At 39.1% G+C, this 23,863-nt stretch overlaps 1 protein-coding gene and 1 long non-coding RNA gene across 5 annotated transcripts; one reads left to right on the top strand and one right to left on the bottom strand.

Annotated features, from left to right (window-relative positions):
- The first annotated feature begins 3,807 nt into the window (after positions 1 to 3,807).
- LOC124186499 lies at positions 3,808 to 4,975 on the top strand. Of its 2 annotated transcripts, none has more exons than XR_006871681.1 (3): positions 3,808 to 3,997; positions 4,194 to 4,253; positions 4,402 to 4,975. It is a non-coding gene; the product is annotated as an uncharacterized LOC124186499 (long non-coding RNA). The 2 variants fall into 2 exon arrangements; XR_006871680.1 differs by having other exon boundaries at positions 4,194 to 4,289.
- Positions 4,976 to 14,016: 9,041 nt separating this feature from the next.
- Positions 14,017 to 17,825, bottom strand: LOC124186448 (seipin). 3 transcript variants are annotated; one of them, XM_046578184.1, is made up of 5 exons: positions 17,296 to 17,825; positions 16,982 to 17,127; positions 16,644 to 16,846; positions 15,242 to 15,548; positions 14,017 to 15,109 (listed from the first exon to the last, which is right to left on the bottom strand). In XM_046578184.1, the coding sequence occupies exons 1-5, from the start codon at positions 17,517 to 17,519 to the stop codon at positions 15,039 to 15,041; spliced, it is 951 nt and encodes a 316-aa protein (XP_046434140.1). In that variant the 5' UTR covers positions 17,520 to 17,825; the 3' UTR covers positions 14,017 to 15,038. The 3 variants fall into 3 exon arrangements, with proteins under 3 accessions (XP_046434140.1, XP_046434141.1, XP_046434139.1); XM_046578185.1 differs by having other exon boundaries at positions 14,017 to 15,070; XM_046578183.1 differs by having other exon boundaries at positions 14,017 to 14,919.
- Positions 17,826 to 23,863: the final 6,038 nt, after the last annotated feature.

Below are 23,863 nucleotides of genomic sequence, written 5' to 3'. Positions count from 1 at the left end.
TTAGAATTCCAAGTGTGGTAACAGAAGCAAAGCAACGGGATAAGAGATTATTTTCCGAGCTCTTTTTTTTACGTTCAGCTAACCAGGGAGGCCCTAATTCAAGGATACATATATATTTTTTCAACCTTTTTCAATACTCTCAACACGTGTGTAAGTCGTATTGCTGCAGAGAGTAAAACCACAAGATATTTTTACTCGGTGTGCTGGAATCGACAGAGAATTCTGTACAAAGTGTAAAAGTATGGGTTCAACGCAGAACTTGGATTCCTTGACGAAGGATTCGACTAGGGAAGAACACGAGAGGCTTCTCTTAAAGCGGGGATCATTTGGTTACCCGCTTGCAAGATGACGCCAGGCCCCGTGGCCGCCACGCACACACAAATCCGACACAACGAAGTCACCACACAGGCACAAGTAACCTTTGAAACCAGTTTTTGGTCGTTCATCGGCTAATCGCACCTGGTCGCGATCACCAGATTGGAATTTCGTCGAAAGAGAATGAGCAGTGAAATCGGTTTACACACAGCTTAGGTATAAGACACACGATGCGTGTAGGACACCCGAATTCGGGACGTTTAGCACCTTTGCGACAAAGCTGACACAACTGAAAATTGTCATTTCTCGTATTGAGACCATAGTTGGATTTGCAAATTTCGAATCTGGAAGCTTGAAAAGTGACATTTCTGTAGTTGAAAAATTACGGCTCATTAGCCAGCAGAAGTGACACCAGTCAAAAGGACTCTTCGTTCCTGCCACGTAAGAGCCTTTAGTAAAACGGAATGGATCCGAATTTTTTACAAATGAATTAAGAAGCCGTGAAAAAACTTTTCGCCGTAAACGGTTTACTTGATAGAACTACAGGCAACTTCCTTAGCAAACATACAAAGCTTTTACTCGTATTTATCTGCTTCTAAACACGCAGACTCCTTAAATTCACTTCACAGTCTTTTTCTACACACCGTGTTTCAAATATTTGAGGAAATGGATGTAAAGGGGATCGTAAAGTGCACAATACAGATCTACGACGAACAAGACAAAAGTGGCAAAGTGGTTTCAAGCTGTTTGAAATCAATGAGATGCTTTGAACATGACATCAATTCATTGCCATTACCCGTTACAATTATACGAAGAAGTCTACAGGAAGTTCAACCCATGCCTTTAGCGTATTTCAAAACATGTTACCAGCAGTGCAATGTGCTCAGTTCGTTCTAACGGGTTCTTAAAATAACGAAACAAGTCGATCCGGTTCCCTTTTTCATCCAAGCACTACCAACCGTGTTTCGCTCTTATTTAAATCCTTATATTTATGCGATGCGTGGAGAGAGACAGAGAGAAAGGAATTTTTCAGCCAATCTCCAGAAAAGATTGTAACTCAATTTATTCCCCTTTCCTGCCTTGTTCGTCAATTACATTCAATGAATTTCGAACGCAATTTCACCATGGTAAAACGAATTTATTCAATATTCTGAACCGAAGTATCGAAACAGTTTGGAAGACTGGCTGATGAATGGTACTCAGATGCAAGAACACATTCTTCCTCTCCACCAAAACTGAAAGGTTCTCGCAATTATTCACGTAAACGAACAAATTCCGGAATCTCCGCGGTGTCTCCTACCCAATTCCTAATTAAACGCTTCTCTGGTTCTCCGATCCTGTATTATAAACATAAGGTATGTTTACGGTTCCGTTCGTTTAGATCCTAATCATTGCATGACCAAAAACGTCCCAACATGCTTCTCGTTAGTGGGGCCTAAAGAGCTCACTTAAAGTTTACGGTAGGCCAAGCAACCATTACACGTACATACATAGAGTCTCGAAGAAAGGGCTGAGAAGGGTCAAAATTTAGGTTTACCTTGGAGAAAGAAATTCGCTTTGATCGTTTGACATGGCGGTCAGACGAGACTGAGGTCGCGGATGCCATAAGGTACAGTAAAACGATGTGCATACACTGGTGAGTTTCAGCGTGTACAAGGACAGGGGTAGGTAGGGTACTTACTCAGTCTCTCCTTGGTATATACAAGAAGCAAACATTTATTCTGAAGATACGATCTATGGCTCGACAAGGAAGCGTAGATCTCGCAATACCAAGTGTGGTTCGTACACCTACGTGTGTACTTCAACAACGTGCGCGTCACTTTGCCGGGGGAAGTTTAGTGCTCGGAAGAAAGAAAGTGTGAGAGAGAGAGAGAGAGAGGGCTTAAGGGAGCCTTCGAAGGCCTTCCGTTCAGGAAAACCGATCTTATCATCCGTGTCAACTTGTTTGTCTCTAAGAACCGCACGATGATCACAGATTGCAACCATCTCTCGACGAGTTTCAATAATGCGCCTGCACCTTGCCGCCCTTTTACCTTCTTCCCTGTTCCCCCTTTTTATTATTATCATTATTATTATTAACCGCTCCTGAGCCGTCCAGGGCTACATTCGTGTCGAATATCATCAACGTATCAAATGTCGTGCACGAAACTTTTCGACTCTTCGACATACAAAAGGAAGAAAATAAGGCGGTAAACATCAGCTACAGCACCAGCTATTGGCTTCTCTTTCGTATATAATCACTGGTGAAGGTTTCTTTTCTCTCGCATCAACACTACCGATCAACTTTACAATTCTATTCAATCATCTTCTCCGAGACCTTACACGAATTGCGAATACACTTAGCAAGACCTCAAGAAAATTTACAAATTATTCGACGATCACTTCACTCATGTATGAGTTCGCTTGATTCCAACCGTATTCAAAATGTAGCAAATGTGAAAATTTTATAGTATCGAGGGCGCTATTTTAATACAGTAATTGATACTTTGTCAAGCATAGTAGCTAAAAATATGAATTGTAGGGTCAAATCCTTTAAAATAAAGCAACCGTTGCCATTTACATACTAAAGGATACTATGCGGTCAGGTTATTATGTACTGTAATTATACAAAATAGTAACCATTACTATGTGGTATAACATCAGTTACAATCTATTTCGTAATAACTGTTATACGAATGGTAGTGACTACTCCATGAACATGGTAAAGGTTACTAAGCGTATTACATAGTAGCCGTTACTACGCTTACGGAGTTTGGAGCATGAAAATAGTAAATCAGTCACTTGCTATATTTTTTTCTACTAATCATTACTATAGAATCTTCTCAGTATACCAAACGATTTCACATAACTCCCCGTTACAACAAGTGACTAAAAATACCTTGATTTGAATATTCCTGACGTAACTTTATCGTAACAAGAAATTGAGATTGAAGTATGGGTTCACACCGTAGCCACAATCGGAGCCACATTACCTTCCAAGACGTTAATTCCCGGTTTTAAACTGTGGCCCACCTGCACCTCGATTAGGCCTGTGTCCTTAATGAGTTATAAAAAAAAAAGGAAAAGCTATTTCTACGTATCAAACCATTTTCTCGGAGTGTGAAAAGAGTTATAGGTATGGACCGGGCCAAAGTGTCGATAATGAAAGCGTGTACCAATAACAGTTATATATCTTGCATCGAGCGATACACAGCATTCCAGTACTTATACGAAGTATATTGTATATACCAGCATGTAATCGTAAACGTCAAATTTGGATCGATTGGATCGAAGAAGGACTAATGCGGTGTCGAAGTCGATGTAAGAGTGACGCGAAGAAATAGACACGGAATTTATTTCCGGTTGAGTGACGTTCGAAATTGCTTTTTCCCCTTACACCTACACACATACCTGTATATATAAATACATGTACATTTATATGTGAGTAATGCATGTACACACGCGTTTACGTGTAGGTATGATACCTACACATATACATATTCCCGTATAGCAGTAGCGGTTCAAGAGATTTTCTCCCAGGAATGAAAAATAAGGGACTTTGAAGGAGCGCGTGTCTCTCCGGTTTCCGGAATCCAGTTTGATCTCGCGGATTCCAGAGGACTGTATACCTACACTCGCCAGTACCTGCCAGAGCGTCGCGACGCCGTCCTGTCAACCTCCCGCAAGATATTTTTCCCGTATGGTACGTTGCCGTATCACCGGGTGTTCCATTCCAAATGATCCATTAGAATATTGCGAATGCTGAAGAAGGTAGTGGAAAAAAAAAAGAACAGCGTCAAACAAGAGTTCAATTTTGTTGCATCCGATGCGCCACTTTCCAACTACATTACGACCATCGAAATTCCTAGCAGCTTAATCAACTTTTTTTTTCTCTCCAGGCTTACGACGAAGTAAAGTAACACCACTTCAAAGGGTGGCTCGACTTACAATCGAACTGGGTTCGTTACTTTGAGTCTTTTAATCAACTCGATAACGTAAATACTTCCGTTTCTCGTTTATTTCACGAAATTAACACACCGGTTCAAAATTATACACCTTGTATGTGCATGTTATACGTACATAAAATATATATCTGTGCAACTGTAGGTGCGAAACTGGGACGCTTGTTCCTCCCTTCGGCATTAAACACTGCAGTTCCTTCTACATCGACGATCAGTGTTGTTTTACCGGAAACTAAGCCCCGCGGTGTCTCAACGAAGCGTGGGAGCGGCGAACGAAGAAGGGAAGAAGAAAAACGAGGACAAAGGAAGGAAAAGGGAAAAGACAAGTCGCTGAGCATAGGGATTCATCCGTCACTGTCGATATGTCGGAAAGCCAAAAAGCCGCCTCACCGTGGAAAAAAAAGAAGGTGAAAACCCCGATGTATGTACATAAATGAAAAAACAACCATGACTCGATCGGTGTAACGGAAAAATTCAACCAAAGAAAGAAATAACCGTGAAAAATCAGGGTGAAACTACAAACGATACACTGGGGGCCGTTTCCACCTGTACCCGATAAGTCGTTTCGCCTTGTTGGATATTTTCTTTTTCACTGTTTTCGTTATTACTCCGATTGTATACGTATACCGATCAATCTAGAACAACGTTAAATGGAACTTCGAGCAAAGGAATTAGAAACAAAAAACAAAAAAAAGAAACACGGTGTTACTTGTTAAATAGCAACGCCAAAAACAATTCCCGCATTTGATGCAAACTCTTTATTATTACACTTGCGTCTCGAAATGCAATTATATCCGTGCTGTGTCTTGACGCGGCTGCAGCAATTACTCTCCCCTCTCTCTCTCTCTCTCTCTCTATTTTCATTATCGTGTAATTACTTTATTTCTTCTTATCAGTTTATTTTTATTGTTATTTTATTTCTTATTTTATTAGTGATACATATTCTGTACAATGTCTTATTATATTTATTGTACTTTTTAGTTTATTTTTTAATTTATTATTATTTAAACACGTTTCTATTGTTATATTTTATCAATCACTATAGTTTGTTTATTTAGTTATTTTTCATTCTTAAACAGCAATCACAACTATCATTGGGGTTAATTTGTTAACGTTGGTTATACTTGTGTATGTATTTTCTTTTTGCCCCAAAATTTTCTAGGGCATAATATATATGATTTCTCTCTCTCTCTCTCACTATTCTTGTACACAACTAATAGGTGTAAGAGTATACACAATGATAATAATAATAATAATAATTTACACAGCACAGCTGTAAAGCGAATTTCAATTATGCAACTCGGCAATATAACACTAGTCGGTCGTTACCGTAAAAGCTTGGAAAGAAGTATAAAAAAAAAAGAAAAGAAAAACATCATTCGTCACCGTGAATTTACTTCTATCCATTTTCTATCCAAACCAATGGTACGTATACCCACATATCGTGCATAACGTGGTATAAAAATATCGTAATCAGAGTAATTCATCATTGTCAAAGTGCGCAGAGGGTACGAAAAGAGAAAGGGAAGGAGGGAGGTACCGAGGAGGTAATGGATTGGTTCGTCAATAAAATTATGAAAACATTAAATTCCCTTGACTGCTAAACGCGTACCTATGTATGGTACACGGAGTGTATATACATATATCTATAAAGTACTCCACGGTATTATTCGCAGCAAAATAGACTTGATGATTGAACATTGTGTAATTATGAATTATATATGCTTTGCAAATGTAAATGATCGATGAAGAGCCGTTGAACAATAAACAAAAAATTCTTATACCCTAAAGGTATTCACGCGATGAAACGCGGCCAAATGAACTGTAACTCCTTGTACATCCACATGGTGGTGTTCGGCAGTAGTACCATGATCGCCGGGTCCATGAATATTATATTCAATCCACCTACGCTGCACACACGTTCCGATTAATATACGGTTCCTAGGCTACGGGTGTGTCGGTTATGGTTCAGGAATTATTACGGATGGATTCGATGAGCCCTCCGGTGAGGCGTAACGATCATGAGAAACCGGGCCTCATCGACTCGGCTCCAGATTCTGTGGCAGTACCATGGCGACTGGCGTGGGTACCGTACAACGCATTGATACAAGTGTACATGTATACCAGCTACAAGAAGCTTCTTGGCGTGGCACCAAACTGCTTATCCCGACACGCGATCGCTCGCCAAGACAGCTCCGCAAAACGTCGCGGAGTAGAGACCACTTAACCGTGTAACACAGAAGGTATTTCATGCCGCGGAATGATTACTCCAAAGCTTTTTATTTTTCACGGTTTTAAGGCTCCATGATTAACGAAGGAGGTCCTTTTCTCATTCCATGTCATCCTACGGTTATAGTGTATGCAGATTTTTAAGGCTTTCCAAATCTGTCAGATGCGCGTGTTGCTGCTCCGAAGAGCCAGAAAACGACCATGTGATAAGCGACCTGCCTTTCACACCAAGAGACCAACGAGTGTGTTCCCGGCTTTGTGTCCAACTTTATCGCTCCAGCTGCAAGTAATTTACCGAGGACATGTTACGGACACGTACATACATACTGTGTACAACTTATCACCGTCAATCTGGTCCTCGATTTGTTACTTCAAGAATGGAATGAAATTCGCATTCACCTTGATCAACCCCGTGACGTATACGTACAATCAGACTGTCTGTCAATGGCTTCAAGTTGCCACTCAACGATATTTGCAGCCGTGCTTTATTTTTCAGACACAAAGCGAGCAATTATCATTTTGGACTTTGTTATTGTACACACTATTGGTGTTTCGAGTCCATAAGACTTTTCGAACACCAACGATTCAGGATTCTTGCCTTTCCAAAGCTTGTTTTACGCTGATTCATTCGACGTTACAGAAATGTATGATAAATGTTTTATGCAAATTTTTCAGCGAAGTACCGTTACTTGGGAGAACGTTTAACAGCATACCTCGATTGATTCCAACCAAACTTTCCACAAGTGAATACCAAACCTCAAGTTACAGGTATATACATGAACAAAGAAAACTTTGCGATACAGTATATATGTATAATACTCTCAATTTTCCATTAATTTGTTATTGAGTAGGATATCCTGGCAAACGAGACGGCGAGGATGATTCTCATTCGGCAGAACTCAATAAAAGAACAAAACGACAGCGAAAAAACTAGGCATCGATCAGTGCCTTGGTGATTTCACAAGGTTCTTAACCCAAGCATAAATAAGGAACTTCTTCAGGTACAATAATAATGTTTCCATGACTCGATTCGGAGGACTTGGAACACATCGGGGATCAAGGTCCACACTCTCACACGAGATCGAGATCATTACTCGTCGGAGGTTTGAAGCCGAGTTAAAATGTATAGCTTGAACCTTGATCCGGCGTGAGAAGAAGAGTATCGAGAGTTGAACTTGCGGTGGGTAATTAGTGAAAAGGTGAGACCAGGCGGCCGAGGAGGCGATAAAAAGCGTTCCATATTGGCCGGGCTTCCTCGGGACGGTGATGGCCAACTCCTCTTATCTCTTCGCCGGCGATCGGGCTTCACCGGATCGAGGGTTGGGGCGTCCCGTCCCAAGCACTTCGTTATTATTTCATTATTTGGTTGCGCTCCACTCTTGTGGCATTACTACCGCACGCCAGCACCTGTCGTGTGCGGCTTGGGGGCTTCTAAGGTAAATGGATGAGCGACGGAGCGCAGAGAGAGAGAGAGAGAGAGAGAGAGGAAGACGAAAGCCAAAGCATGGGGCAGTGCGGCTAGAGAGGAAGCTTCGAACTCCGTCTAACCGGTCCAGGAATCCGGAGAGCAAGGAGGCTCAGAACAAGGAATGAGAGGAGAGGGAGAAAGGGCCACGCTTACCGAACAGCGATCCTCAACCGATCGGGATGACGTGCCTTGGTACTGGGCAAAATACAGAATTGTCCGAATTCGGACTTACTCTGTAATAATATCCAAAGTAATATCCATTCGTCGAAATTCACAACGACTAAGGTGGCGGTGTACTGCATATTCCAAGGTGAGTATGAAATTTGGAGAGTATTGGCCATTCGGAGTTTTAACCATTCTCAACCTATTCGAGGTTTTGACTATTCAGTTTTCAAAGTTAAGAACATTCACCATTTAAAGTATCGAACGTTCGTACTTTTTACCATTCGGAGTTATGTCCAATTGTAATTTCGACTCAGTCAAAGCTTTTACCATTCAGAGTTGTAACCCTTGGCAACTCTCGTCTATTGAAAGTTTCGACCATTCGGGGTTTTAAACATTTGTTACTTTGATCCAAGTATTCCAAGTTTTCAACATTCGGAGTTTTGACCGTTCGAAGCTTCAATCATTCCAACTAATGAACGTCTGGAATTCCTACTATTCGGAGTTTTAACTATTCGCAACTCCGACCTACTCAGAGTTTTGACCATTCAAAGTATTGACTCTTCGCAACTTTGGCTTATTTGAAGTTGTGACCATTTGGAGTTTCGACCATTCGGTGTTCTGACCAATCGCACCTGCGAGGATAACAATCTATAATGGCCGATTGATAGAAGGACTGAAATATCGAATTTCCAAAATGGTAAAAGTCTAAATCGCAGGATTATCGAACCATAGAAAGCCCAAGTATAGAAAATTGAAAATATAGAAAGACTAAATAATAGAATTATTCAAAGATAGAATGGCAAAGTCTAGAATCCGTATACGATCTATATTACCGAGTCCAATTTCGTCGACTCTACATTTTGGCATTCTGTATTCTGACCTTTCCATATTTCGTATCTCCATACTTATACCTCCTACATTCCCAAATTCTACAGATCATGTTTTCGCTTCTTTGAAAATTCGATATTGTGACCCATCGATTTCTCGATCTTTCTATATTAATTTACACCCGCGCCCTTCGATCATTCGATGCAATAGTCACTCGGAACATGGAAGACTTTGCCTACCCCGACGATAACCGGAGTGGAATGGATGCGGTTTCTTCAGATTGCCGTAATGGCGAAAGACCGGGTTTCCAGCCTCGCACGCAACGAGTTCCAGCAGCATCCTCTCTGTATCTTCTTCTATCCTCCGCCTATCTTTCTCAGGACAATTTGCTTTACTTCTCGCCGTTGCTGCGTGCGTGTGCAGGATGCCCGGGAATTACTGGAGTTACATGGTCCTCGGGTATTATACTCAATAGGTATACTATTCCCTGGTAGAGAAAGGTCTTGACGAATCGAACCAGGAAACGGGCATGTATATCGTACAAGACAAGGCGTAACGTCCTGCACCGGACGATCAACGGATAACGATCTTCGCAGTGGATCAGGGATCCGTTAGTCCGTGAAAAAGAGAAATATCGAGTCAATAAAAAAAAAAAATATATAAATAAAAAAAAAACAGGAAACGACACCACGTCTCAATTTCCTACGGTTAATTATGTGCACGCTGTGCAACAATAACGGCAGATCGTCCGAGTGCGACGCACAATAACGGACAGCTAGATAAAACTAGAAGATAATCGTGAATAAAGAAACCTGATACTTGTAGCATAAAAGCATAGGTATAATGATAGATCAACCACTTATCGTTAACATGGTCGAAACATCAACTCGTGACCGTAAGGATGATGCAATAAGTGCAGGCATAAGATATCACAGCATTCGGGTTGAGATACCTAAATACCATTACCAGTAACGACCGAGTTCGTTAAGAAAAATTCCAGGAGTATTTTCAAGAACTTCTAAACATTTAATCACATTTTTGTATACATTAGGCTATTTCGTTTATTCTTTTTTTAGACTTGTAAAAAAGGGACTTTTATGTCTCCCAAAGCGGCCAAGTCAAAGATTAATTTCACATCTGGCAGGTCTGACTCAATACTAATGAATTTGTGTTTCACTGTCCGATCCAAGTTACTCAGTCCTCTCTCTGTAATATCGTCAACGACTTTCAGACTGTTTAATAATTCTAAAGATCTCAAATGACTGTCGTATATTTTTCACAATTCACTGGGTTGAGGTTGAGAGCGTAAGATGAAATTTCAATAAACCAATCAACGTGACAATTTGATCGTTTATTCAAGCCTCGCAGATGTTTCTCATATATTATAATTATTCACAGGAGGCGTTATAGTTTTTACAAAGATATTATTAAAATTCTATGTAAAATTGATTAATTTAACCAATAAACGGATAAAACAAACTTTTAACGTCTAGTTCTCTGTGATAATAAAACCGACATTGTTTTTTTTTCTACAACGGAGGCTTGAAGAAAATGAGTAAAAAAAAAAAAAAATTGATACAACCTTAGGTGCGCACGTCGTACGAAGATATTCACCCCCCTGAATTATCCCTGAATTCAAACAATTTTTACCGCACGCCCACGATGGTTTTACGTACTAAATAAGAACCTAAACTGCCCTCTCAGCGATTGATATTTAATTACACCGTCTCTCGACGCGTCGGATTTATTTGAAATGGTAACTTTGCGAGGTAAAAATGGGAGGGTAGAAGGGGTTTAAAAGTGTCGGTAAACGCCCCTTTGCGGAGCGATTATTTTCGTGAGGGGTTTATATACGTATAATTAACTCTATCTCGGTGTTATGCATAAACCTCCTTTTCGACAACGCCGCATATTATACCGCATGCATATGGATATATCGGAGCAGCCATCGCAACAGTGTTTTATTGTTGGCCAATTTATTGTTGCAGACTTTGAATTACCGCGTCCCCTGCACCGTCGATTGTTTATATGTATGCCCAAATAAGTATGAATGGGGCGTTCCATGTCGACTCGGTACAGGATTGACCGTGACATTTTTTTAAATTTATCAGGGATTTTTTCCGCGGTGAAAGGGGTTGAAATTCCGAATTTGAAACGTTTCGAAAGCGACTAATACCCAATTATTTGATGGCAAAACTTGAAGTAAAGAAGCCAAGAAAATGGTTACGAGAAGAAAATACGCGCGTTTCAATTTAAGAAATAATAAATTTCAGAGTAGAAGTTTAATTTTTTCCTTTCGTTGGATCTTCTGTTTTTACACCAATGTTTTAAATATCACACATCTCAAAATCTACTTACACAGCAATAACATATCCAATATAGATAGTTAACGTCATGATCTAACTGATCAGAGATCAAGCCCCGATATAATATTTCTGTAATACTTCTTATTCAATTGTCCTATTAGAAAAATCTAAAGAGATGTACTACCACACTGAAATCCGCATGTAAGAAACTATCAAATCAAAAATCAAACATACCCAACGTTGATTTCTGAAAAATCAATCGTGTCATTCTTTCAATGTATAAGATCTGAAAATTAATAGACCAAATAAAGCATCGCAAATGAAACAAAAAAAATAAATAAATAAATAAAAAAAATACACCCAGACGTTTCAGGGATTAAATATTATTACGTTATCGCGGGAAAAAAAAAACCGCTTTAATTAATTGAAATAAAAAATCTCGCAAAGTCAGTCACGTACGTGTACAATGACTTGACATGGAATACCCCATAAACGTGTAAAAAAGTATCGTACTTCATAGCTGTGTACGTACATATGTACAAATAATAGTCATAATACAACAACCACCCCCCCACCCCTCTCCCCGCCACCAAATTCTCACCCCTCGTTATATCGAATCGCATGGCGTGGGAAAATAGCGTCATAGTGATAATTAATATATCGGAATATATATACATATGTATATATGTATATATATATATATATGTATATATATTGTATTTACGAGGTGTAACGAGAGAAAACCCTCCCCATCGGCCAGCGACAATTCACCCGAGCTGTTTTCCTTCCGCTAATTGGATTATACGAGCTCATACCATCCGGCCCACCGACGAATCGATGGTAAAAGAAAAAATTGTGCGTACGATACTTTGTACATTTCTTTTTTCTCCCTTTCGATCGGATTTTTTTTTTTTTTTTTTTTACCTACTCGTTTTCCTCTTTTAGCTTTTGTCGTTTGCTTTTCTCTAATTCATCTCAAACCGTTTCGCGCTTTCTTTTCCCTGCGAACTTTTCCGCCTCTACCCATCTCTCTTGCCGTCTTTTCGCAAGCTCGCTTTTTCTTTATCCCTTAACTTTGTTGCGTTCTTTCCCATCTCTGGCTCTATGCCAGATTCTCGAATAAGGGTCGGATGAGAAGAAAAATTCCAACAATACATACCGCGTACATTCGACAGGTGCGGCGGGCTTGCTTTTCCGGTATGCGAAAAAAGCATCATCCGTAAACAACCGCGAAAGTATCTTTTGTCTTTTTCGTTTTATTTATTTATTTTTTGATTTTTTTTCTTTTTTTTTTCCTTTATCTGAAAAAGAATTTCACGCACGTCGTAAATATGAGGCATTCCAGGCCTGGTTTTTGAACCTGTAGGTGCTCCCATTTCTACATATTCTTCGAATTTTTTCCCCTCAATTTTTCGTACCGCGTATAACGTTCAACTAAAAGAACTGAAACAAAATAAATAAAAAAAAAAAAAAAAATACACACACGCGTGATATCGAAAGAGAAAAACTCTGGAATCTTGTTGCTTCTCTGAAATTTAATTAACGCGGGTGAAACAGCAAATAATTTTCATACATCCGCGTTGAAATTGTCGTTTTTTTTTTTTTTTTTTTTTTTATTACAGATAAAAAATGTCTCGATAATTGCGTGCTATTGATCGTTGCGTGCAAATAAGTTTTTATAAATTCTCGATTCAAGTGTAAAAACTTCAAAGCTCAACCGGAATGCTGAACAATTTTCGAAATCATTAATTCGTTTCACCTCACTACATCAAATTGATAATACATTGATCCTAAAAAACGACTTTATTCGATGAAGTTGAAAAACGAGCATGTATCTGTTTGACAGTTGCGGAAAAAATTTATAACAAGGTCTTTGAGTATACACTTTGACTGCATTTTGCAAATGACGAAAAAATTTCAAAACCATTCCGCAAACTGCGAAGAAGCGGGGTGAAAAAGAAAAATAAATATAAAAAAAAAAAACAGCATATCAAACCCCGAGAAAATTGAATCTTTTTAATCAAAGTGCGAATTTAAATTTGCACTCAATTACAGAAGATGAATGAAAACCGTTTTTGATTAATTAAAGCTGCGATAGATTCTTAAAAGATTTATTCTTTGTTCCAGAAAAAATACTACATCTTTCAGTATCCACAAGTTTTTCAATGAAAATGAAAATAATCTCACAGTTCCGATGTTTGCAAAAAATTTCAGTTTCATTGAGAAACAAAAGATTGATAATAAAGTGTCAAGATAAACAATTGGAAACACGCTTTTACCGAGAAGAGTAAGCGATCGTTATTCATAATTTGTAATAAAAATTCACTTACAACAAAACCATAATAATATTTCATTTAATATCCTGCAAGAGATTTAATCGCAAGTGCCAATTGAAAGCGAGGCAGGAATATTTGCGATTTTAGGATTGTTTGGGTGATTTAAATAGCATTATACAGAATCGAGGTTCGCGTATATACGTTCGTCAATTATACGACCATTGGGATTTATTCCCAAAGGATATTAGCGGCTTGTTCCATTCGATAAACTAATTTCACTAGATATTGAAAGGTGTGTTTGTACGGTGGTGAAAATAGGAATACTTGATTTGACAAATTGTATCACGCTGTTCCATAATTATTTATTCTCACCTTTCCGCAACTTATAATTAAAGCATGCATATACATTCCACCATTAAATTTTATACCCCTAACATTACGATATTTACATTATAATATTATGTATTATAGATAAATATATGTATACGTATACGACTACATCTAAGTACATAAAGTAAAAAAAACAATTCTTTTTCGTTGCATTTCACTCCCTTGCTATCACTTTCTTTTTTTTTTTTCCTCTCTTATAATTCGCTTGAATTGTTATTTCTGTAAATCTTAACAATAATGCTTTAAATACACAACGATATCGAAATTATCTTGGAAATAATCCTATCACATGTGACTGCCCGAAATATTGGAATATTTGCAATTTCAATTGAATTCATACTAAACGCGCGTCTTCTTACTTTTTCACACGCGTTAACAATTCAACGTTTTCCAACATTTTTCACATAATCCGTACACACAAATGCACATAATTAAAAAAAAAAAAAATCATTAAAACACTCTATCGATATCTTTGGTTAATTGTATAGCACAAGTAAAATCGGTGAAATAGAAATAAAACATACTGTAATTAATATTGCAATGCGTGTATAACAACGACAATAACAACAACAGCAATAATAATTATAATAATAATAATAATGATAATAATGATAATAATAATAACAACAACAGCAACAACAACTGTAGTCCGTTTGATAAAATCACGATTTGCAAATAAAAATGAAAGATATAAAAATAAAAATAAAAACAGTCAAGGAATGTAGCTCAGAATCCGAAATTATTGTAATATTCTGATTGATTCGATAATAACGAAACGTAAAATTACGAATCTTACATGTTTTGATCCTGCAAAATACTAATACAATAGTTTATCAGCTTCAAAATCTGTTCATCCACTATGAACTTGCAGACGATAACCGATTACGTGATCATTTCAACTCGCAAAGTCGCAGCAGCTGTGCTCGAGCCCTCTTCTTTTTTACGCTTTGGAATTTCTTCAAGCATCGAAGTATCTCCTTGCGACGAAGTATCTGAAGACACTTTGAGAAGGCAATGGTGTATCGTTGAGATTCGACAAATTATTCTTGTTGCAGAAAAGAGATAATTTTCACTATCCCATTACCACAGCAGGCCTTCCACTCAATTTTCTTAAGCCGCTTCAATTTACACGATGATCGATCGGTAATTTCGCTTTGCATTTCCAGGTAAACAAAAAGAAAATAAAGTTTCCTTTTGACAAAAAGTTTTAATGCAATTTAATTTGAGCAAAATTTTCAATTACAACCCTTTGTTTGTAACCCTTGTACTTAGCGGGAAGGCCTGGCGAATAATTATTACATGTTGTACGATTATTGAACTTACGATCAGTATTGGATTTCTCATCCTTGTAATCGTCATCCTCCTCCTCGTCCACCTCCTCTTCACCTTTCTCAAAAATAAAATCATCGTCCAGTATCTCGTCCTCGGCAATAAAGTGCAAGTAAGATAAAACGCATATCAACGCTATAAAAAATAGGTTGGTACTGATCCCCAGAATGGCAGACAATATTGGCCAATGAAACATGATGTAACGCAGCCCGGACAAGTGTGCGTTTATCATCACGGTAGCCGAGTAGAGTTCTACGAAATGCGACTGTATTTCCACGTATACTTCTGTCACTGGATGACTCTGTGCGACAGAAAATATATTCATCGTTATCAGTATCTGCCTGCCTTCCGCATCCATTATCAGGTAAATTGTCACCCCTTCAAGATTCCATTTTGTTGCAAGTTGTTCCTTAATAAAAAGAAAAGCTGACCGATTGAATGTTTGTGAAAAATTCATGTTAAAAAGTGATTGAGAGACTTTGTAATAAACTCTATACTCATCTCTGAATATTAAGATAATTAGCGAATTTCAAGTAAGCACGTTTTTAAATTTGAAAAAAAAAAAAACTATTCATCTTTCATCTTTCGAAGAAAAGCTCTGATTTCTTAAAAGCTGATCGAAAGTTTGAGCAACGAGGACGGTGGATGCTTTCCAGGAAATACGTCAAAGCTTTGACGCAAAATGTGTCCAAAGCTTATTGTTTATTTCAATGGGTAAGTAAAGCGACTGCTGTAGAAACAAAAAGGAAAGCCGGTTTTTTAAATAGAATTCTATGTCGACAATTGCTGGCAGGAGATTCTGTTTGTAGCCTCTTGATGAAAGGTTGGGTTAGCAGAAAGAGTATAATCTTAGAGGATTCGAATTTGCACTAAAAATGATATAACGCTGCTTTTCCCTGTGTTTCAAATGTTCATAGAAATCAGTGCGCACTCGCAGTTTAAAAACTTTTAAAAGGATCCCAGATCCTAATTTCCTGAATTTCATAGATATTCAGAAGGTTTTTGATAAAAGTGTTTCTATTTTGCAGAAAAAAAGACGGTATCTACAAGGAAAGTGCGCAGCTTGTAAACATGGAAGTTTTTTGCTAAATGAGACGCAATCGAACAGTTTCTTTTTACATCGCTGTAAGTCAATCGAGCTACAAGTTCCAATAATTAGGATCTTAAGTAACTTGGAACTAATATTTAATAAGGTAATAACAATGAAACGTATCAAACGCAAGCTTCTTGTGGATACATAAATTCGTATCTCAAATAATGTCTTTTACCCATCTTCTAACGAACAAGAATTCTAGATTTCAATAAAAATTTTCGAGCTCACTCTTTCTATTACTTTATAGACAAAATATTCATTTCATATAAGAAGTGTCTTGATGGAATAAGTGAAAAAGCATACTTGATCTTCCTCAAAATTGGCAAACATTTCGAGAACAATATTTTGCTTCTCTTCAGCACTGCCCAATATCATCATCGGTGAGAATGTCAAAGTAGTGAGAATATGCAGCAAAGAACTGCGATAGTGGAGCATGGCTGAACGGCAAGCATTTTCGACCAAGACTCCATCCCGATCCCTCAAGTCAGTGCAGACCATGAACATTCCTCAATAACGAATAATTGTAAATGCATAAGACGAAATCAAGATTATTTAAAGATGCCTGATTGAGAAAATTAATCCTCCGACATCAAAGTCATGGCCGATACTGGGCGATCAATCGATCTGCCAAACAAACGTACCGAGTTCCCTGTTGGTCGGCGATTCCGGCATCTCCAAATGCAAATTTACTTTGTAAGGCTGGCCGACCATCAGGAGCTGTTGTTTCTTAGTCAGCTGAACATGGGCAGAGGGATAGCTACATATCCCTTTCTCGTAGGTGCATGATCTGGTGTGGAAAAATTGAAGTATATAAACAGCGAATCGGGTTGACAATGAAAAAATTGAAAATGCACGTGCCAGACTTGAGAAGGGAGAAGAATGTAAATAAACAGAAACGTAAAAGCGGATTCCTAACCTCAAATTTTAACCTAAAAATTTTCACAGCTTGACTCACTCGAATTTTAAGTGGACGGGGCGCACGTGAGATATGTTCGGCATGTAAGCGTAGTAGAAAGCGGCGTACAAAAATACAGATATCCAAATAACAACAACCGCTGTCATAACGATGATACCGCCGCGTAGGACAGCATCGCGTGCCGTTTGAACGCCTTCGGCAGTCTTTTGTTGAACGTTAAAAATCCTCTCTTCCAGCCGGCGAAACAATCGAAGTACAACCATTTTCGTACACAAATTTTACTGACAGCTGTCCCGTTAATGAACGATGCTAAAGATGATCAATGTGTGGAAAAACGTTTGCTTCGTTTGATTCCCAGATTTTATAGCTTGTGTCAGAGATGATTGTTATTAATATCCAACGACATACACCGTGTCTCCTGCAGTCGGCGACTGTTTCGAATACATTTTTGATAACGAATCAAGTCACGATGTCGTTTCCCGTGTCAAAGTGCAACATTTGCTCAATCACGCTTTGGTGGCTTGATTAGTGATAAACTTATTTTCGTTATCGTACTTTGGTAAACAGGCATCGAGAAGCGCCAATACTACGACACATAAGCTGATGCCAGCGCTACCTGGCGCTGCGTTTGCTAAGCTTGTGCTAAAAGAAACTTTAAACAGACGGTGAACCAATTTTTTTTCTAGAGAAGAGTTGCCAGCATTTAACGTAGGCTTAGCATGCATTCTGCAATACCGACGTTACTAGCTGGCATACTGACAGTAAAGATTAGCGTCGCTTATCTTCTGTCTCAAGTACGCATGCCCGCATGCAGTCTGAGGAGGCTAATTTTTTCCCTAGACGATTACGTTGGTAACGGGGAATTTCAGCAAGCGTAAGCCATACGTAAGCCTAATGGAACTCTCCGTAATCAAAAACGGACGAGATAAATTCACCGACAAGCGTTGCTGCTGCGCCGAAAAACTCAAGTCCGTAAACGGTCGGTACGTAAAGATGAATCACCTTAAGGTGCCATCACGTATAGACGGAGGGATAGTGTAGTGTCTGATATTAGTATGGGTATAAAATGACCACACCGCAGATGCAAATTTTTGTGTATCGCCGTATAGACGCCGTAATTATATTTCGAGGGTTAGTTTTCGTTTAAGTAGTCCAAAAGGTGGATTTACGCCTACGTAGGACAAAAAATATTCTTCGCATCACTTAGCGCCCTTGGTGTGAAAATAGCGCAGCGATTCCGTTGTGCGCAATCGATTCCTCTTGCAAAATAACGTCTATACGGTACATCGAACAATTGTTCCCAACATTTTTTATAGTCCACAGGATCTTTAACAAAACTCAAAAGGGGATAAACTTACTTTCTTTTTTAGTAAAATATCTTGCCTTCGAACCGATTTATATGACTCTATCTTGACTGATTGAACATAGAAGTGCGGAAAAGAGATCTAAAACAGTAAAAGACCAACAGCTGGAGGAAAACAAGAAGAATACGGTGCAAATTACTTTTTCAGTCATACTCGTGTGGGTAACGTGTGATAGAGAAAATACATCATACATCATACATCGGATCCTGCGGAGGTGTATACCACCTCTACACAGGCCTTAACTTAAGATATATGTTAAAAATATGATACTAATTATCTAATATAGTATTTTTCATATTCTCTTTAAGACAATATATGCTCCATACATATTTCCTCGTGTAAAATCGAGATTTCTGGACTAGTTACATATCATATTTTAGTGTTCCTCTTTGTCTCTCACTTAAGTACTATTTGTAAACTAGTTGAATTACCAAACACTGACAGCTGAAAACTTGTAGTAGATAGACGTACATTGAATAAACTACTGAGAAGTGTATGCTAAGAAATTGTAGTTTGTCTTCCCCTCCTTTTTTTTATTTACTGAGCATATTTTGTGTTCTCGCGGGTACTTTTATTGCCTTGCTCTTAGCGTGCTGGGACTGCGCCCTACCAATTCCTCTCCCAGGATGACGTCGGAATTGTGTCACAAATAATTTATTCCAGCATTTTTCAAAATCGTCGTATTTTCACCAAAATGGCACAGGGGTTAGCCTTGGTTTTTCTTCATTTTTCGACCGAAAATTTTGGGTCTTCGATTCGATTTCATGACCTTATTCTGACTAATTGGACCCTCCGGAACTCAGAAAACGCAGCTAAAAGAGCGTGGGATCAACAGGAGAGAAATGGCGAAGGAAAAAGCACCTGCTGAAAAATGTCGAAAACACAGGTTCTGCTTTTCTGTCTGTAACTTTTCATACAATAATCGCAGCGTATTGGGACTGCGCCCGATCGATTCCTCTCGCAAAATTACGTCGGAATAGTGCCACAATGAATTTATTCCAGCACTTTTGGAAATCGCGAAAATTTTCGCAAAAAATGCAAAGGGGTTAGCCTTACTTTTTCTTCGTTTTTCGACCAAAAATTTTGGGTCTCCGATTCGATTTTTATGACCTTTTTCTGACTAATTGGACCCTCCGGAACTCAGAAAACGCGGCTAAAAGAGCGTGGGATCAACAGGAGAGAAATGGCGAAGGAAGAAGCACCTGCTGAAAAATGTCGAAAACACAGGTTCTGCTTTTCTGGCTGTATCTTTTCATACAATAATCGCAGCGTATTGGGACTGCGCCCAATCGATTTCTTCCGCAAAATTACGTCGGAATAGTGCCACAATGAATTTATTCCAGCACTTTTGGAAGTCGCGGAAATTTTCGCAAAAAATGCAAAGGGGTTAGCCTTACTTTTTCTTCATTTTCAGACAAAAAATTTTGGGTCTCCGTTTCGATTAGCATGACCTTTTTCCGACTAATTGGACCCTCCGGAACTCAGAAAACGCAGCTAAAAGAGCGTGGGATCAACAGGAGAGAAATGGCGAAGGAAAAAGCACCTGCTGAAAAATGTCGAAAACTCAGGTTCTCGTTTTCTGGCTGTAACTTTGTGAACAATAATCGCAGCGTATTGGGACTGCGCCCAATCGATTTCTTCCGCAAAATTACGTCGGAATAGTGCCACAATGAATTTATTCCAGCACTTTTGGAAATCGCGAAAATTTTCGCAAAAAATGCAAAAATGCAAAGCCTTACTTTTTCTTCATTTTCAGACAAAAAATTTTGGGTCTCCGTTTCGATTCGCATGACCTTTTTCCGACTAATTGGACCCTCCGGAACTCAGAAAACGCAGCTAAAAGAGCGTGGGATCAACAGGAGAGAAATGGCGAAGGAAAAAGCACCTGCCGAAAAATGTCGAAAACTCAGGTTCTCGTTTTCTGGCTGTAACTTTGTAAACAATAATCGCAGCGTATTGGGACTGCGCCCAATCGATTTCTTCCGCAAAATTACGTCGGAATAGTGCCACAATGAATTTATTCCAGCACTTTTGGAAATCGCGAAAATTTTGCGCAAAAAATGCAAAGGGGTTAGCCTTACTTTTTCTTCATTTTCAGACAAAAAATTTTGGGTCTCCGTTTCGATTCGCATGACCTTTTTCCGACTAATTGGACCCTCCGGAACTCAGAAAACGCAGCTAAAAGAGCGTGGGATCAACAGGAGAGAAATGGCGAAGGAAAAAGCACCTGCTGAAAAATGTCGAAAACACAGGTTCTGCTTTTCTGGCTGTATCTTTTCATACAATAATCGCAGCGTATTGGGACTGCGCCCAATCGATTTCTTCCGCAAAATTACGTCGGAATAGTGCCACAATGAATTTATTCCAGCACTTTTGGAAATCGCGAAAATTTTGCGCAAAAAATGCAAAGGGGTTAGCCTTACTTTTTCTTCATTTTCAGACAAAAAATTTTGGGTCTCCGTTTCGATTCGCATGACCTTTTTCCGACTAATTGGACCCTCCGGAACTCAGAAAACGCAGCTAAAAGAGCGTGGGATCAACAGGAGAGAAATGGCGAAGGAAAAAGCACCTGCTGAAAAATGTCGAAAACACAGGTTCTGCTTTTCTGGCTGTATCTTTTCATACAATAATCGCAGCGTATTGGGACTGCGCCCAATCGATTTCTTCCGCAAAATTACGTCGGAATAGTGCCACAATGAATTTATTCCAGCACTTTTGGAAATCGCGAAAATTTTGCGCAAAAAATGCAAAGGGGTTAGCCTTACTTTTTCTTCATTTTCAGACAAAAAATTTTGGGTCTCCGTTTCGATTCGCATGACCTTTTTCCGACTAATTGGACCCTCCGGAACTCAGAAAACGCAGCTAAAAGAGCGTGGGATCAACAGGAGAGAAATGGCGAAGGAAAAAGCACCTGCTGAAAAATGTCGAAAACTCAGGTTCTCGTTTTCTGGCTGTAACTTTGTAAACAATAATCGCAGCGTATTGGGACTGCGCCCAATCGATTTCTTCCGCAAAATTACGTCGGAATAGTGCCACAATGAATTTATTCCAGCACTTTTGGAAATCGCGAAAATTTTGCGCAAAAAATGCAAAGGGGTTAGCCTTACTTTTTCTTCGTTTTTCGACCAAAAATTTTGGGTCTCCGATTCGATTTTTATGACCTTTTTCTGACTAATTGGACCCTCCGGAACTCAGAAAACGCAGCTAAAAGAGCGTGGGATCAACAGGAGAGAAATGGCGAAGGAAAAAGCACCTGCTGAAAAATGTCGAAAACACAGGTTCTGCTTTTCTGGCTGTATCTTTTCATACAATAATCGCAGCGTATTGGGACTGCGCCCAATCGATTTCTTCCGCAAAATTACGTCGGAATAGTGCCACAATGAATTTATTCCAGCACTTTTGGAAATCGCGAAAATTTTCGCAAAAAATGCAAAGGGGTTAGCCTTACTTTTTCTTCATTTTCAGACAAAAAATTTTGGGTCTCCGTTTCGATTCGCATGACCTTTTTCCGACTAATTGGACCCTCCGGAACTCAGAAAACGCAGCTAAAAGAGCGTGGGATCAACAGGAGAGAAATGGCGAAGGAAAAAGCACCTGCTGAAAAATGTCGAAAACACAGGTTCTGCTTTTCTGGCTGTATCTTTTCATACAATAATCGCAGCGTATTGGGACTGCGCCCAATCGATTTCTTCCGCAAAATTACGTCGGAATAGTGCCACAATGAATTTATTCCAGCACTTTTGGAAATCGCGAAAATTTTCGCAAAAAATGCAAAGGGGTTAGCCTTACTTTTTCTTCGTTTTTCGACCAAAAATTTTGGGTCTCCGATTCGATTTTTATGACCTTTTTCTGACTAATTGGACCCTCCGGAACTCAGAAAACGCAGCTAAAAGAGCGTGGGATCAACAGGAGAGAAATGGCGAAGGAAAAAGCACCTGCTGAAAAATGTCGAAAACACAGGTTCTGCTTTTCTGGCTGTATCTTTTCATACAATAATCGCAGCGTATTGGGACTGCGCCCAATCGATTTCTTCCGCAAAATTACGTCGGAATAGTGCCACAATGAATTTATTCCAGCACTTTTGGAAATCGCGAAAATTTTCGCAAAAAATGCAAAGGGGTTAGCCTTACTTTTTCTTCATTTTCAGACAAAAAATTTTGGGTCTCCGTTTCGATTCGCATGACCTTTTTCCGACTAATTGGACCCTCCGGAACTCAGAAAACGCAGCTAAAAGAGCGTGGGATCAACAGGAGAGAAATGGCGAAGGAAAAAGCACCTGCTGAAAAATGTCGAAAACACAGGTTCTGCTTTTCTGGCTGTATCTTTTCATACAATAATCGCAGCGTATTGGGACTGCGCCCAATCGATTTCTTCCGCAAAATTACGTCGGAATAGTGCCACAATGAATTTATTCCAGCACTTTTGGAAATCGCGAAAATTTTGCGCAAAAAATGCAAAGGGGTTAGCCTTACTTTTTCTTCATTTTCAGACAAAAAATTTTGGGTCTCCGTTTCGATTCGCATGACCTTTTTCCGACTAATTGGACCCTCCGGAACTCAGAAAACGCAGCTAAAAGAGCGTGGGATCAACAGGAGAGAAATGGCGAAGGAAAAAGCACCTGCTGAAAAATGTCGAAAACACAGGTTCTGCTTTTCTGGCTGTATCTTTTCATACAATAATCGCAGCGTATTGGGACTGCGCCCAATCGATTTCTTCCGCAAAATTACGTCGGAATAGTGCCACAATGAATTTATTCCAGCACTTTTGGAAATCGCGAAAATTTTGCGCAAAAAATGCAAAGGGGTTAGCCTTACTTTTTCTTCATTTTCAGACAAAAAATTTTGGGTCTCCGTTTCGATTCGCATGACCTTTTTCCGACTAATTGGACCCTCCGGAACTCAGAAAACGCAGCTAAAAGAGCGTGGGATCAACAGGAGAGAAATGGCGAAGGAAAAAGCACCTGCTGAAAAATGTCGAAAACACAGGTTCTGCTTTTCTGGCTGTATCTTTTCATACAATAATCGCAGCGTATTGGGACTGCGCCCAATCGATTTCTTCCGCAAAATTACGTCGGAATAGTGCCACAATGAATTTATTCCAGCACTTTTGGAAATCGCGAAAATTTTGCGCAAAAAATGCAAAGGGGTTAGCCTTACTTTTTCTTCATTTTCAGACAAAAAATTTTGGGTCTCCGTTTCGATTCGCATGACCTTTTTCCGACTAATTGGACCCTCCGGAACTCA

The sequence above is a fragment of the Neodiprion fabricii genome, chromosome 7, assembly GCF_021155785.1.
Source record: "Neodiprion fabricii isolate iyNeoFabr1 chromosome 7, iyNeoFabr1.1, whole genome shotgun sequence".
Taxonomy (NCBI): Eukaryota; Metazoa; Arthropoda; class Insecta; order Hymenoptera; family Diprionidae; genus Neodiprion; species Neodiprion fabricii.
Note: the sequence above shows the minus strand (reverse complement) of the source record. Positions and strands in the feature narration are given on the sequence as shown.

Coding starts and splice junctions, on each gene's coding strand:
- LOC124186448 (XM_046578183.1), bottom strand. CDS start 17,519: ATGGTTGTACTTCGATTGTTTCGCCGGCTGGAAGAGAGGATTTTTAAC. Junction 16,847..16,981: donor GCCGACCAACAGGGAACTCG/GTACGTTTGTTT, acceptor TTCGTTATTGAG/GAATGTTCATGGTCTGCACT. Junction 14,920..15,241: donor TGAGAAATCCAATACTGATC/GTAAGTTCAATA, acceptor GCCTTCTCAAAG/TGTCTTCAGATACTTCGTCG.